The sequence below is a fragment of the Podarcis muralis genome, chromosome 2, assembly GCF_964188315.1.
Source record: "Podarcis muralis chromosome 2, rPodMur119.hap1.1, whole genome shotgun sequence".
NCBI classification, from domain to species: Eukaryota; Metazoa; Chordata; class Lepidosauria; order Squamata; family Lacertidae; genus Podarcis; species Podarcis muralis.
Window position 1 is genome coordinate 103,087,093 of NC_135656.1, and position 15,310 is coordinate 103,102,402.

General features: G+C 39.4%; 1 protein-coding gene across 8 annotated transcripts in view; it reads left to right on the forward strand.

Annotated features, from left to right (window-relative positions):
- The window catches only part of CFAP20DC (CFAP20 domain containing), a 143,031-nt gene that overhangs the window by 19,830 nt on the left and 107,891 nt on the right, over positions 1–15,310 (forward strand). For 7 of the 8 annotated variants that reach the window (XM_028719581.2, XM_077925106.1, XM_077925102.1 and 4 more), the window contains one exon: positions 4,341–4,413. The exons of the other annotated variant lie outside the window; for it this stretch is intronic. In XM_028719581.2, coding sequence (XP_028575414.2) covers positions 4,341–4,413 — 73 coding nt within the window. The remainder of the gene's footprint in view (positions 1–4,340; positions 4,414–15,310) is intronic. 8 annotated transcript variants of the gene reach the window in all.

Genomic DNA, 15,310 nt, shown 5'->3' on the forward strand with positions numbered 1-15,310 from the left:
GGAATCCCTATACCAATCCACAGAATGGCCATGGGCCGGTTCCAGGAAGCTCATGGGCCGAAAGTGGCCCATGGGCCTTAGGTTGCCGACCTCTGGCCTAGAGAAAAAAGTTGGAGAGCCACTGCTTTAAATGGACTGATTCCCTCACTTTCCAAATATAAATCCAGAAACAATAATTAAAATCTGTTTGTAGAAGAGAGGGAGAGTAAAATAAAAGTTCAACCTCAGGTTTCTGGATTTATCACTTAAGGTATATAGACAGTTGGGTATCAGACTCAAATTCTTAGGATTTTAATGAGAGGTCTCTGGGAGTATTCTTCGCTATCTTCCTTTAAGATAATAAGCTGAGTTTAAACCTGTCAAGATGAAGGACCTGTGGGGAGTGATCCCCAGGTCCAGGAGATAGATCAGCTGAGAGCCAGTGTGGTGGTGTGGTTAAGAGCGGTAGTCTCGTAATCTGGTGAACCAGGTTCGCGTCTCCGCTCCTCCACATGCAGCTGCTGGGTGACCTTGGGCCAGTCACACTTCTCTGAAGTCTCTCAGCCTCACTCACCTCACAGAGTGTTTGTCGTGGGGGAGGAAGGGAAAGGAGAATGTTAGCCGCTTTGAGACTCCTTAAAGGGAGGCTCCTTTGAGAGACTCCTTAAAGGCGGGATATCAAATCCAAACTCTTCTTCTCTTCTCTTATTCTGGAGAGGGTTGCATTCCCTCTAAAATTACAGTTACATAGTTTGAGGGTGCTCCAGGTCCAGTCTTTGTCACTTGAGGTGGCCCCAGTATCTAGGAGCTTCATTTGCCAGCTTGGCTTGCTAAGACATCTAAGAGACTGTCTCACAATATCTCACTGCCCAGCAACTGTGCCGCTTAGATGGGGCACTGATGAGTGTATCATTTGGCACAGAGGTGCACTTAATTTCTCATGGGAACCAGGCTTTTAGGGTTGCAGCTCCATCTCCCTGGAATCCATTGCCAGCTGAAACAAGATAGACACCTACCATTTTGAAATTTTGGCACCGACTATAAAGCTTTCTGCCATTTGAACTGTATCTTGGATCGGGATTTGGCATTTTCAGCTATGTGATTTGGTTGTCATGTGATGTTCTGGTTAAAGTGAACATTCCAATATTTATTGGATAGTATTTTGTAATTACAAATTAACTTTCCAAACACTGGCTATATGAGAAATGAGGCACTTTAAAGTGTGCTACTGCATTAATGCTTATGGGTTCAATTAATTTTAAATTTCTGCTGTAAAATTTTCAGATCTCTAAATATTTAATGCATCTTTAATGAGAAATGGAATTTTGAATTGTTTGTTGGCAGGGTTACAACAAAGTGCTCAGGCTTAATTTGAGAATTGTTAATTACTAAGACTGTTGCAATCTTTGTGTTAACAGCTTAAATTTGAATTACCATTTCCCTTGATTTTGCAGTGAACTGTAGAGTCATTCTGACTCTTACCACTTTGTATTTATTTAGAGATTTATTCTGTAGGCTAATTATCACATATTTAAAATCAAAACATTAAACTAGGCTTTAAAACTGAAAGCAAAAATGTATGGGTAAACAGCAGGCAAATGTTGGAGAAATTGCTTGAGGCTATGTTAAACTTAAGACATTGGGCTTGTTCTATTGAGTGCTCTTGAAAGAAGATTTTTGGTGTGAATTAAGGCAATCAAAAACTTTTGGAAACAAAATATAAAAAATTCCTTACAATAGCACCTTAGAGACCAATTAAGTTTGTTATTAGTATGAGCTTTTGTGTGCATGCACACTTCTTCAGATACACTGAAACAGAAGTCACCAGACCCTTATATATACAGCAGTACCTCAGGTTACAAACACTTCAGGTTACAGACTCCGCTAACTGAGAAATAGTACCTCAAGGTAAGAACTTTGCTTCAGGATGAGAACAGAAACTGCACAACGGCGGCGCAGCATCAGCGGGAGTCCCCATTAGCTAAAGTGGTACTTCAGGTTAAAAACAGTTTCAGGTTAAGAATGGGCCTCCGGAACGAAATAAGTTCTTAACCAGAGGTACCATTGTAGTGATTTTATTTTGTTTTGACTACGGTAGACCAACACGGCTACCTACCTGTAACAAAAACTTTTGTGATATGAACATAAGAAGCTGCCTTCTGTTGAGTGAGACCATTGGTCCATCCTGTTCAGTGCTGTCTAAATTGAATGACAGTGGCTCTTCAGCATTTCATTTCAGCAGGCAAACTGTGATATGACAACAGGTGATTTAAAGATCAAGCCATGGTTGCAAAGGAAGTTTTCTTTGCATCCCTGACTCATCATTTGCATCCCAGGATTGACTTCAAGCCATGCCTGAAAGGAAGAATTCAAGCCAGGGATGCAAAGGAAGAATCAGAAGTGCACTCTATAGACTCCTGCTTCTTCATCTGCAGACAAAAGTCAGCAGTTCTTGAATTCTCCGCCTTTGTGTCTCTGTGTGTGAAAAAGTGTAAAATTCAAGAAGTGTCAACTTTTGGCTGCAAAGTCAGAATCAGGAGCACATTGAGTTCTTCTTCCTTTAGGTATAGCGTGAACTTTCCTGTGTCCAATGTCATATATGATGTCAGGCCCATGTAAGGTGGATGTGGCGAGTCCAAAATAATCTGATTGGGCTGCCATACCTCAGAGGTCCAAAATTTGCAAATGGGTTTGCCTGAGGTTTTCCCAGCACTGCTTTAAAGAGGCTTGTCACCAAGGCCACAGTCCCAATTATGCTTACCAGGAAGTAATTTTATTATTATTGATACAGCAAGAAAAGAAGAAAGAGAAAACACAAATACCAAATTACACACAGGAATAACCATAGACGCAGAATTTTCTTCAGGAAGTAAATTTATGACGTTTATATACCCCCAGTCTAGCAAAGTTCTCGGAGGAATTTAAACATAGAATGAAAATACAACCAAAGCCCTTAAAGAATTTTTTTAATCATTGAACTCAGTTAAACAGGCTTCTTTAAAACACAAAACCCACAGCTACATATCTATTTGCATAGGCAAATTCGGCCCTCCAGATGTTTTGGGACTACAACTCCCATCATCCCTAGCTAACAGGACCAGTGGTCAGGGATGATGGGAGTTGTAGTCCCAAAACATCTGGAGGGCTGAATTTGCCTATGCCTATATTAACTATTAAAGACTCTGAAAGGGAAAAGCAGGAATGGCAGTGCTTCTTTGGACTCAGCTACATTGGCAAAGAAAAAGCGCTTAATATGTGTTTATGTATTCTAACACTAACACTAGATGGCGCTGTGGAGTTCATTTTTGCTAACCCGATTTCTCATACAAAGTTTGCAACATGTTTAACTGAAAAGCTTCTTTGTTTCTAGATCAGGGGTAGTCAGCCTTTTTATACCTACTGTCCACTAATGCATCTTTCTTGATGGTAAAATTTCCTTACTCCCCACCAGTGCTCGATGGAAGAAGGATTCAGCTTGTGCCGTAGAACCCCCTACCGCCCACCTAGAATCATGAAACGCCCACTAGTGGGCGGTAGGGACCAGGTTGACAATCCCTGGTCTAGATCGTGCCTTTCAAAATAGAGATCCAAGCATAGGGTAATGCAATCTGTTGTTTAGGGCTGGTGAGTCAGTTACATCAAGGATCACAATCAGCTGGTCTTAAGACAGTTGGAAGGATGTGTTTTTTAGAATGGGGTTGGTCAGCTATTCTTTCAGTTGGTCATAATAGGATAGTAGTACTGCATGGCTATTCTTGTTCATACAACTACAGGAACCTCCACCCCCACCTTTTTTTTAAAATGATTATTCTGTGGCCATTATTAATCAAAATCATTTTGTTTTTCCTGTCCTGAAATGGATTTTGATTTTTGCAAAAAAACTTTTGCTCTTTGCTTTCCCATCGGAGCTTACATTTCTGTTTTAGACATCCAGCTTAGAACAAACCCTAAGTTGCCCCCAGCTGTCCTAATCTGAATTCTGTTGTGTGATGAATTGTTTAAGTGGTTCAAATAAAGTTTTGATTTGTCATCAATGAGAGTAATCACCACATGCTTTTGCTGGAAAATGCCTGTGAATTTTTAGATTTATTTTTATGTGCCCTTGTTTGTGTGCTGTCAACGTAATGAAAACTGTAAATAAAGTAATTAGGTCTCTTTTTTTGTAGGAGTTCCACCTGAGCCACCAGTTGCTTGTTTAGAATAGTATCCCCTTTTATTGCGGCTTGATTTGGTTTCCTCCTGTTGTTTTTCCTCTTTTTATATATTGCATAAACCTTGGGAAATAAAGTTCCTATCTCTATCTGGAATGCTAAATAATACGTGTAGGGTGTACTTTATGTATTTCTTTTCTCTTTTTCTAGTTGGACTGATCCAGCAATTTCTGGTACTTCAGATTTATGTACCATTGGGACAAGACTTCTCTACTGAATTGCTGTAAGATAATGCTAAACTTCCTATCATGTTTCGTAGACATTGTAGACACTCAATCAATTGAACCAGCACCAACTGCTATTAATTGCAAGTGGCAGCTTTTGCATTAAAGAACAGCGACTAATCAAGTTGACATGGAGTAATTAAGCTAATTTGATCACTATTTCTCAGGCTCTTTTGTGGTATATTTCCCTGAGGACTAGAAAACAAATTCTCTCTAATATAATACATCTATATATTTTTAATTGTGAATATATATATATATATATATATATATATATATATATATATATATGAGAACATACTATCTAAAACTTTATTATATTTTGTAATTAGAAAAAAGTAGCATAGGTGATCAGTTCCTGATTATGGACATGAAACAGTTTTATCACTTTAGAAGACAGAGAATTTTGTTTTACTTTTCACTTGTAATTGTTCTTTAAAGATCACTGATTTTGTTTAGTTCCTTATGTAGTTATGGATACTGCATTGAAAACCCACACTGCAGTTCTTCACCAACTTATGTGTGCTTAAGTCTTAATTGATATCAGTGCAATTTTGGCTGCAGTACACATTCACGTTTTCTCAGCTAAGGAATGGGCTGAGAGAATGTCATATTTCTATCCTCCTCCCTCATTTTTTCCCTTTGTTCTGGCAGAGACATTGTTTGCCAAGCGGAAAGCACAGAAAATGTTAAAAGGTTGTGCATTTTCAGCCTGTCTTACAATCCTAGTTTTGTGCTTCCCAGGGTCCTCCAGTTTTCATTATGTTGATTACAGCTAGCTACTATAATCTGATTAAATTGTGAATTTAGATGGTGAGCATCGTTAGAACTGGAACCATTAAAAAAAACAGGAGAGAAGTGTCAGCATGCTATGAGGAACCACAGTGGTTGGTAGAATACCTTGTTTGTTTGTTTTTTAAGAAAGATCCTTCGTCCTCCTCCTTCCGCACAAAAAACAGTCCAATGAAGATTCTGGTGCAATGTAAAGTGGCATTGAAAAAGAAAAATAGAGTGGTGGGGAGAAGCAGTGTGTGAAATGGAAGGGAACTTGTGAATGAAGCCTTATTGCAGAATTGCAGAGCTGGAAGGGCACCAGGGTCATCTGGTCCAACCCTCTGCAATGCAGGAATCTCAACTAGATCATACATGACAGGGGGCCATCCAATCTCTCCTTTAAAAAATCTTCAACAGGAACACTCATTTAAAAGGGAAGATGCACTGCAGCATTTGCTGTAATATCCACTTTCACTTCTAGAATGCCATAAAGCGAAAACGTAATTGAAAAACTGTTGTATTGGATTTGACGTTATATATTATAGAACACTGAAAAGGTGAGGCCTGTCTCTTCCTAGTACTGTAGTTTAGCTTTTGGGGCATCGTTGGCAGTGCATATTATTTGAATTACAAAGCGTATTAACAGCTTTGTTGTATTACAATCTGTTGAATTGCATCAAAGTCCATAGTGGTCTTCATAATTTGTTTCACACTTGTTGTATCATAACCTATCCTTTGCTTGAACCTGGGGGAAGAGCTGGGTGTTAAAACTCTGCCATAAATAAATATCCAAGGGCGCCTGAATGAGATTCTTATCCTATGTACCTCTGCACAATTGTAAGTCTTATTTGTAAGATTCTGCTGGATGCAATTAATTTTTCACTGGAAGTTTGAAATACGAGATCATGGCCACTCAAATTATCTTCTGATAAATAGGGACATAAGTGCTGTGAAATCTTGAAGATAAAAACTTGGAAATTTATAACATGGTGCATTACAGCTAGTGGCAGTTTCCCTTTGTAATCTACTCTTGTATAATTTAATGTCATATGTTGCACACTCCTATTCTGTATTAGTAGCGTGCTTTCACTACATGATTGCTTCTTTCTTAAACTGTTAATTTGAAGGAGACTAGATAATAAGCCTATTTTCCTAAACATATAACACCATGCTTGGTCTTACTTCACTTCAGAAGTCTCTGCTTTCTGGGCTTCCTTCCAAACTGTTGATCTGACTTTAATTCAAAGTGTCTCCTTAGTGTTGTGCCTACTAGAATCTCTGGAACCAAAGTTGCTTTGATTGCTGTCTGGGGAATGAGAACAATTTCCTCCTAGCTGGCCATTATCTCTTGGGCTCCCTGTACTGAAGAAGGACCAGATGCTAATTCCATCTGCTGTGTCCAGTGGGAAAGGAAGTTGCTAGTAATGTCCTGAAAGACTTAAAAAAAGCATTGTAGCCGTTCTTATAAATTCCATATTGGTTTCTTAATCAAGAACTTGGTAAAATACATATTGTGCTATGGGGTCTGAAGTGTTCTGTATTTCCATTAAAAAAATGGTTCATTGTCCTCCTAGCCATAGTGTTCAAGACAAATTAGATCAAGGATCTAAAGATCAAGGATCTATAGGTAAAGCTTACTTTTGTAGTGGTTTGTTTTTTTGTTTTTTGCATAGCTTCAGTACATAGGAATGCAGACTCCAGCCTTTCCCTGAGTTTATGAAAATCCTATTTGTAAGAGCAGACAGCTTAACGTTGAATTATTATGTCCTGAGAAAAGTATGTTAAGTGTAGAACTTGTAAAACTAATATTTGACATCAATTTCCCCATGCTCATCATTTTTGAGATATTCCGCAGTATTCTACCAGACTTTACTTAAATTCCTTCTTTATGTTTAAATATAGAGGGTCTGACACTTTTGGGGTTTTCCCTTGATGTGCCATTTCCATTGTTAATGTAGCAATAAATGGGAGCTGGGACAGTATATTTCTCAGAGCGTTTGATGATATGTTATCATCTCCTGTGTTGCTGGACGAGTCTTTTATGTGAATGGCATCTATCATACTGTTGCCTTTCGGAAATATGCATTCACTTTGACAGCAAGTATTTTGATTTGAGTTTTATTTAATTGTATTAATTTCCCATCTCTGCCCTTTTGTTTTCTTACCTTTTCCCTGTCTTCATATCAAATCGAAAATCTTGTTTCACCTGTTTATGAAATAGGAATGTATGGGAGAGCTCCTTGGAGGCTTTGTCTATATTGAAGGATCGTTCTCCTCTCTCATAACCCCATTGTGTCATAGGTATGCTAATTTCAGGAAGGCCTCATTACTCTGTCTTCCTTCATATAGCTTGAAATGACTCACATAAAGTGATAAAATATAATGGAAACAGCAAAGAACAAAAACATAGAAAGAACAAAAACATATTGGAAGTTGCACAACTGTTTTCTTGTTTGTTAGGAAAAGGACAGTCAGATGTTTGTGCTACCCAAGCAACACTTAGCAGCAGCATTTGTTTTTATTTTCCAAATATTTATTGACATTAACAACCCAAAAGTGCAGTAGTCAGGGTATTACATCATGCCATATAAGACACAAATAAGCAATACAAATTTTAAAAAGGAAAATGGTGGCACAGCAATATAAATCAAGACAAGCATATTTCCTGAGCTGAGGTGGATGGTGAATATTGAGCATCAAGGTCTGAAACATAAGAAATAAAATCCCACCAGATGGCATAGAAATGTTCTGAATCTTCCAACCCTTCCGAAAGCAGCATCAACTATGATCAATTTTAAGGAATGTGCACTGCATGGACCAAATAATGCTCATGGATTGACATTCAGAATTATCTGTTGGATGCCATTTTCTTTCCCCTTCATATTTGATCCGTTGTCTTACCCTTTTCAATAGGTAGTTGCATCTCTTCCAACTGCTGAAATAAAATATCCATAATATCAACACCACGTGTCTCTTCCAGTGGTATGAATACATATATTTATTTTTGTTAACCGGTTGGTTATTCTAAAATTTGCTGCCAGTATTTTTCTTCTGGCATGTTTTCTTCATCAACAATTTTCTTTTTCTTTTTTTTAAAAAAAAATGAAGTTCAGGTTCTTTCCATTTGTGAAAATTTTCCAGATGGTCACTACTTTTCTTGTGTCCTTCTGAAACAGCAGATATGTTTTCCAATCTCTTGTTCCTTTATCACAAAGAGATCGTGATGTTCCAGTAATGTTACGAGTAAGCAGCTTCCAACAAAACCAGAACACAGTTATTTGATATGGAATACTGACACCATTGGTGATTAATTATTTCTCATTGGCCAGTGTCCTTGTATAATTATAGAATGAGAATTTTCTTCAGTAGATTATTATCCTTGGGAAACAAAAATGGTTGAATTGGTTCTGGCCCATGCTCCACCAAAATTTGTGGCAAATAGGCCAAGCAGCACGCTCACTAAAGTTAAAAATTGTAGACATTGTAGCATTTTCAGATTCATTTGCTTTCAGTTCTTTCCCCTTCATATTTGAGCCATTGTCTTGCCTTTTTCAATAGTTAGTTCCATCTCTTCCAACTGCTGATATAAAGTATCCATAATATTCATTTGGTTTGTCTTCTGTGTTCAAACTATGTTCCTCAAACCAGTAACTTTTGAGGCAGTATGTAAAATTCATTTCAGCTTCAGTCTCAGTTTGGTCCTTGAACTCCTTTCCTCTGGTTGTGGTTGGAGATACAACCTTCTTGTTTGTTTGGATTTCCTTTTTAGCCTTCCATATTGGGAACCAGATAATTTTTTTTTGCCATGCTGAATAATAAACCAAACTAAGCTGCTTCTTTTTTAAAAAATCTGAATAGAACTATCAACCCCAGTTTTGAAACCAGCTTTTGAGTGTATACAGAATTACACAAACAAGAATTATAAATTCCCAGCTCCACCAACAGTTGAGAAAGAAAACTACAAATACCAAAGAGTATAAAAGGTAAAGGGACCCCTGACCATTAGGTCCAGTCGCGGACGACTCTGGGATTGCGGCACTCATCTTGCTTTATTGGCTGAGGGAGCCGGCATACATCTTCCGGGTCATGTGGCCAGCATGACTAAGCCCCTTCTGGCAAACCCGAGCAGCGCACGGAAACGCCATTTACCTTCCCACCGGAGCGGTACCTATTTATCTACTTGCACTTTGGCGGGCTTTCGAACTGCTAGGTTGGCAGGAGCTGGGACCGAGCAACAGGAACTCACCCCATCGCGGGGATTCGAACCGCTGACCTTCTGATCGGCAGGTCCTAGGCTCTGTGGTTTAACCCACAGTGCCACCCGCGTCCCTACCAAAGAGTATAGACAGATATAAATGAGCAGCAATTGTAATTTCCCAGTCATAGTGAGAGAAAACTTGTCAGTTGGTAAGAAATGTTTGTTACAACAACTTTCATCAGTAGCTGATTCCAAAATGCTAGTGTACCAGGGCGGCAGCAGCAACCAAGACGAGCCGATCAGATGCACATATGCGCCTAACATTTATTCCTGCCTAGTATTTAAACTATCTCGGGCTCCACAATTGGAATACATATCCCACTGTGTGCCATTTTCCATTGATACACCTGCCCCCTTTGCTTCAGGAAGTTATCAGCATTGGAGAGGCACAATGTCCCTGGCAGCCATTTGGATTCTGTGCGAAAGGGTCATTGTTAACTCCTTTCTCCATCCTTCCCCAATCTAATGAAACCTGTTTGCACTCCTTGGCTGTGATTGCTGAGGCATGTTTAGAGAATTGACTCAGCACTGCCACTCACAGCGATGGGGTTTGTTTTTAGTGCTAGAAGAAGGGTTCAGAGGTTCTCAATCGAGCTGTTTTAATCTGGTGTTGATCTGTTGACAAAAACTTCTAAACCTGCCCTGAACTTTAGCAGTTGGGTAGACTTCAAGTTTAAATAAATAAAATATACCTAGTTCTGGTTTGCTCCAGGATAATTACATTATTAAGACACTGGAACAGGAAATAAGGCATTATTAATAGCGGTAAAAGTCTAATCAAAGTTTTCTGTTACTTTTAGGCATTTCATATACTCCGAGTTTAATTTCAGATATATAAAAATCCTAATTAAATCATGACCTCTGCACACCAGATGGATTAGATTCCCTTTAATAATCTTATTTATTACAATATGTCATAGTAAATTAAAAAGTCAGCTCTGATTAATTGGTGTATTCTAGAACTCCTTCAAGACATCCAAAATATTACAGAACAGTTTGTCTTTCAGCCTAGGGGCCTCCTGATGTTCAGATAACTAATGAATGTTATCTCTCTCATGGCTCCTATTGTGTTGGTGAGTTAATGTAGAAGTTTTCCTGATTTGACTCCTGCTTCTCAAATCTCAAAATCCAATCTTGAAAAACATATTGGAAGGAAAGTAGCACAACCACTGAACACCCACATTCATTTTGGAAAGGTTTACACCAGATATTTCATTACGGTTGGAAGAGAACTGGTGAATTACTAAAATAGTAAGAGTGTGTCGAATTAAAATATCATTATTAGATAGTTACCTATTCTTCACCTATGCACAATTTATACATTCAGCACAGTTGATTGAGAAATAGATTTTTTCCAATGGTACTATTGCAAGCTATGTATGTATGAAGGAAGGAGGACCTGCATGCCTGACTCTGCTCCCATGGGAAGAAACACTCGGTACATAGAATACTAATGTCCTAAGGAGACCAGCCTTCTGCCTGGCTTGCTATATTTATTTACTTATTTCTACCCTGCAGAGACGCGGGTGGCACTGTGGGTTAAACCACAGAGCCTAGGGCTTGCTGATCAGAAAGTCGGCGGTTCGAATCCCCGCGACGGGGTGAGCTCCCATTGCTCGGTCCCTGCTCCTGCCAACCTAGCAGTTTGAAAGCACGTCAAAGTGCAAGTAGATTAATAGGTACCACTCTGGCGGGAAGGTAAACGGCGTTTCCTTGCGCTGCTCTGGTTCGCCAGAAGCAGCTTAGTCATGCTGGCCACATGACCCGGAAGCTGTACGCTGGCTCCCTCAGGCAATAAAGCGAGATAAGCACCGCAACCCCAGAGTCAGTCACGACTGGACCTAATGGTCAGGGGTCCCTTTACCTTTACCTTTACCCTGCAGTTTTGCTTACAGGCTGGACTCCCAAGTGCAGCTAATTATCAACTTTGTTTGTTTGTTTCCATTTATTAATCTTTTACTATAAAATTTATTGGAAGGTTATTGGTTTGTAGTTTTTTGTTGTTCGTGTTTTTATTGTGTACATTGTGTTTTTATATTGCATTTTTATGTTGTGAATCTCCCTGAGATCTACAAATGAAGGGCAGTATACCAATTAAATAAATAAATAAATAAATAGAAGCAAGAACAATAAAACATGAAAAGTGAAATAAAACATAGGGATGTAGAGCAGCAGAAAATTAGCCTGTTATCAGGATTGTTGTACTCTTCCATTATAGGTCCCAAGGATCTTCGGAATCCCAGCTTGTCTCTTACAAGTCTGGGTGCTCCTATCATTGGTGATCTTGCTTATTGCATGTTTTATTTCCTCAGGCACTCCTGATTACAGGACTACATCTTTACTGCAGCATAGGTTCCTTGCCTCAGAATTCCTTCTCAACTCTTGTAAACTTGCCACTGGAGGTTTTCTGGCCCTCAGACCTTCCTCGCCATCTCTCATTTCTCTCCGTCTTTCTAATTTCCCTCTGTGGCAAAGCCTGCCAACATTTCCTCCTGTGTCTCCTCTTACGTCTCTCTTCTCTTTTCCCCCGTTTACTTTCTCTATATCTTCATGACTCATGGTCTTTGACTATTGCAGGTGCTGCTGCCAACCTTTTGGTGGATGTAGGGAGGCAGGAAATAGTTTTGTCCTATTCTCCAGCAAATACCAGCAAGATTCCCTGTACAATTTCACAGTCCAAGACTCACGTGCCTCAAATATGTCCTCTTCCATTTGAACTTTGCTCTGTTTACATTCAGTGGGGTGGTTACTACTCTTTGTACCCCCATACCATGTGAAGTGAGAGCATCTGTTGCAAGAAGCATCAGCCCTACCACTGTTGGGCCAATGAGACTCAAGCTGTTCCTCTGGTTTATCCGGGCAGTTCCATAACCTAGCTGTTGAGAAAGGCCTAGTGTCTGCCTTGGTCCTCTCTTGTTTGATTCCTATTGCATTTCTTGATTTTGGCTCTTATTTGTTGCTACTTCATTCTGTTGAAAACTCCTTTGGAGAGATGAGGCTTAAGTGTTTTACATAAATTAAAAATTGTAAATCTAAAGTGGGCTGGAAGTTCATTGAAAAATGTCCTATCTACATAGATGGCAATCTGAAGCCTAACCCTGTTAAAGTAACTAAAACTGCTTCACAGCATGGATTTGTTCAGGCATACCATTTGACATTCTCAGGATAACTTCTGGCACTATTCCTGTTACACACAGGAGTTACATTTCAGAATATATTTTGAAAACTGAACTGGATCCTGGAATCCTGTTAAATCCTGCTTACACAGATGGTGCACTTGAGCTGTTTGAGAAAAGTATTCTTTCTTGATTGGAAGCTGCACTTGTATAGGGGCTGGTACAGCAGGAGAAGTAAGGTTACTTGAGTGCATCTAAAGAAACCCTTGAAGAGAGCCGTATTATTAGGCTAAAAGTAGTGGCGAAAGGTAATCATTTCCTGTAGTTGCCATGGCAAGCTATTATACGTGGTGCAGGTACGTTTTGGGGAAGGGAATAGAAAGAACATATCTTTAAAAGCAAACAAGAGAAAGGGAGATTGAAAACATTAAAAAGAAAGATTTTAAGTGTCTCCACTGCAGAAAAAAACAGTGTTTCCTTTGAGCAAAGGAAGTAAGTGAGAGAATTGTCACTTCAGGCCGGTACAAAGGAATCAGCCTACGCACCTTACTACCTCTTTTGAATATATTCCATGCTTCTCTCCTCACCCTGCGCCAAGTCTTCTAATCTTCTAAGTAAAAAACATTTTTAAGTGGAATTTCTTTCCCTAGTGTGTTATCCAAGAAAGTGTTTGAATGGGGAAGGACGTAAAATAAGTGCCTGTTCAGTGGTATTTTCCCACAAGCAGGTTTTTATGGTTTGAAGATTATAATGCATTCATTTTCCCCCATCCTGGTGTTATTAGAGGTTAATCGGCCTTTGCAAAACCAAGGTTTATTGAGTAGTTATTTCAGCTGGATCAAACCTGACAGTTGGTAAGAAATATTTTGGGGTCAAAATGTTCATATCAGAATAATGTTCTAGGCAGTCAGTCAGCATAAGGACTAGATTAAGGTTCAGAGAAGTGGAATGGAGCAGGAAACCCATTAGAAACTGGACACAAAGCAGTGTAGTTGCTATTTGAAGCATATATATCTGCAGTAGCAACCCACGATCCTGGTTTTGCAATCAACAGCTCTTACAGCTGCCTTCCCAAATCTGGTGCTCTCCAGATGTTTTGGTCTACACATCCTATCAGCCTCAGCCATTATGGTCAATGGTCAGAGGTGATGGGAGTTGTAGAACAGTGTCTTATGGGATGTTAAGAAATGCAATAAAAATATTTTCAGTGCATAAAATACACAATACAAAACAAATGCTTTATTTATGATATTATATTCTTATCATAGCCACAATAGCCAATAAATATGTCTCCATACATGCAAATATAGTAAATAGATTATAATGTGACGATGTACAATATGCATATTCCAGAGCAAATAGCCAGTCATGTTTTATTATACCATAAGAAATTGCACACTTGACCCAATAAGATAATCAAGTGCTAGAACGCTAATATGAAAAGCAACTTGTTTAAACGTACATCAGAAAAAACTCTGGAAACCAAGCCTTATGAGGAACAGTTGAGGGAGTTGGGTATCTTTAGCCTAGATAAGAAGAGACAGAGAGACAATAGGATAGCAATCAAAATGATAGCAGTCTTCAGATATCTAAAGGGCTGTCAAATGGAAGATAGAGCAAGCTTGTTTTCTTCTCCAGAGGGCAGAACCTGAACCAATGGCTTCAAGTTATAAGAAAGGAGTAACACCAGGAAGAACTTTTTGATGGTAATAGCTGTTTGACAGTGGAATGGGCTCTTTTAGAAGGTGGCAGGCTCTCCTTAATGGGATGGTTTTAAGCAGAGGTTGGATGGTCATCTGGCATGGGTGCTTTAATTGAGATTCCTGCATTTCGGGGGGTTGGACCAGATGACCCTCTGGGTCCCTTCCAACTCTACAATTATATGGTACTATAACAGGGAAAGTCCCAAGTAGGTGGTCTTAAAGAGACAGTAGTTACTATATCAGAAGCAGGTGTAGTGAGACCGGGTACCAATTTGAAAACAGCAGTCTATTTATTGTATAATATGTGAATGTATAATTTTTGTAATCTATTATTTTAATCCCAGTGCAACCATAAAAGTTCACATTGAATTTAGTTAATACAGGTTCAGGAGACTGGATTTTAAAACATTCATTTATTATCCTGCTTAGTTGACTTGCTACGTCATAATGACTGCTCCCCACATTAAATGGGGGGCGCCCTTTGCGTGGTCACGCACAGCACCCTGGACCCTATGCGGCACCATTAGCACAGGCTTGGCTTCGCCTTCCCCAGGTGGGATACCTGGAGGTCTCCGCCTACCTCAGCCAGTTGCCCAATCTCGCCTGGGGAGGTGTTGCCAAGGTGATCAGGCCAGGTAGGGAGAGGGACCACCCTGCCCACACAATAGGGGGAGGATCTTACCTGGGAATCGTCAGTTGGCTCCAGAGTAAAGCTCCAAATCTTTGTAAGTTGAAACTTTTCTTTCAATAAAATATTTTATTGGCTCCCACTGTCACTGTGGCAAAAAACTTGATAAAAATCCCTATGCCTATAAATTCTGCATGCTGCCATATTTAGCAGATTGAAATCCTAAAATCCTAAAGGATTATATTAATAATTTACCCCATGTATACTTAGGGGCACAGCTGAGAGCTGTTCACATTACTTCAAGTGGGGCAGTGTTCTGTGAGCTACAGCAGCTCATGTCATGGGCATCACATGACTGCCAAATCCTCCACTTAAGATGAGCCATGTATTCCTACACAATCTGTGCCAAGTATTTTA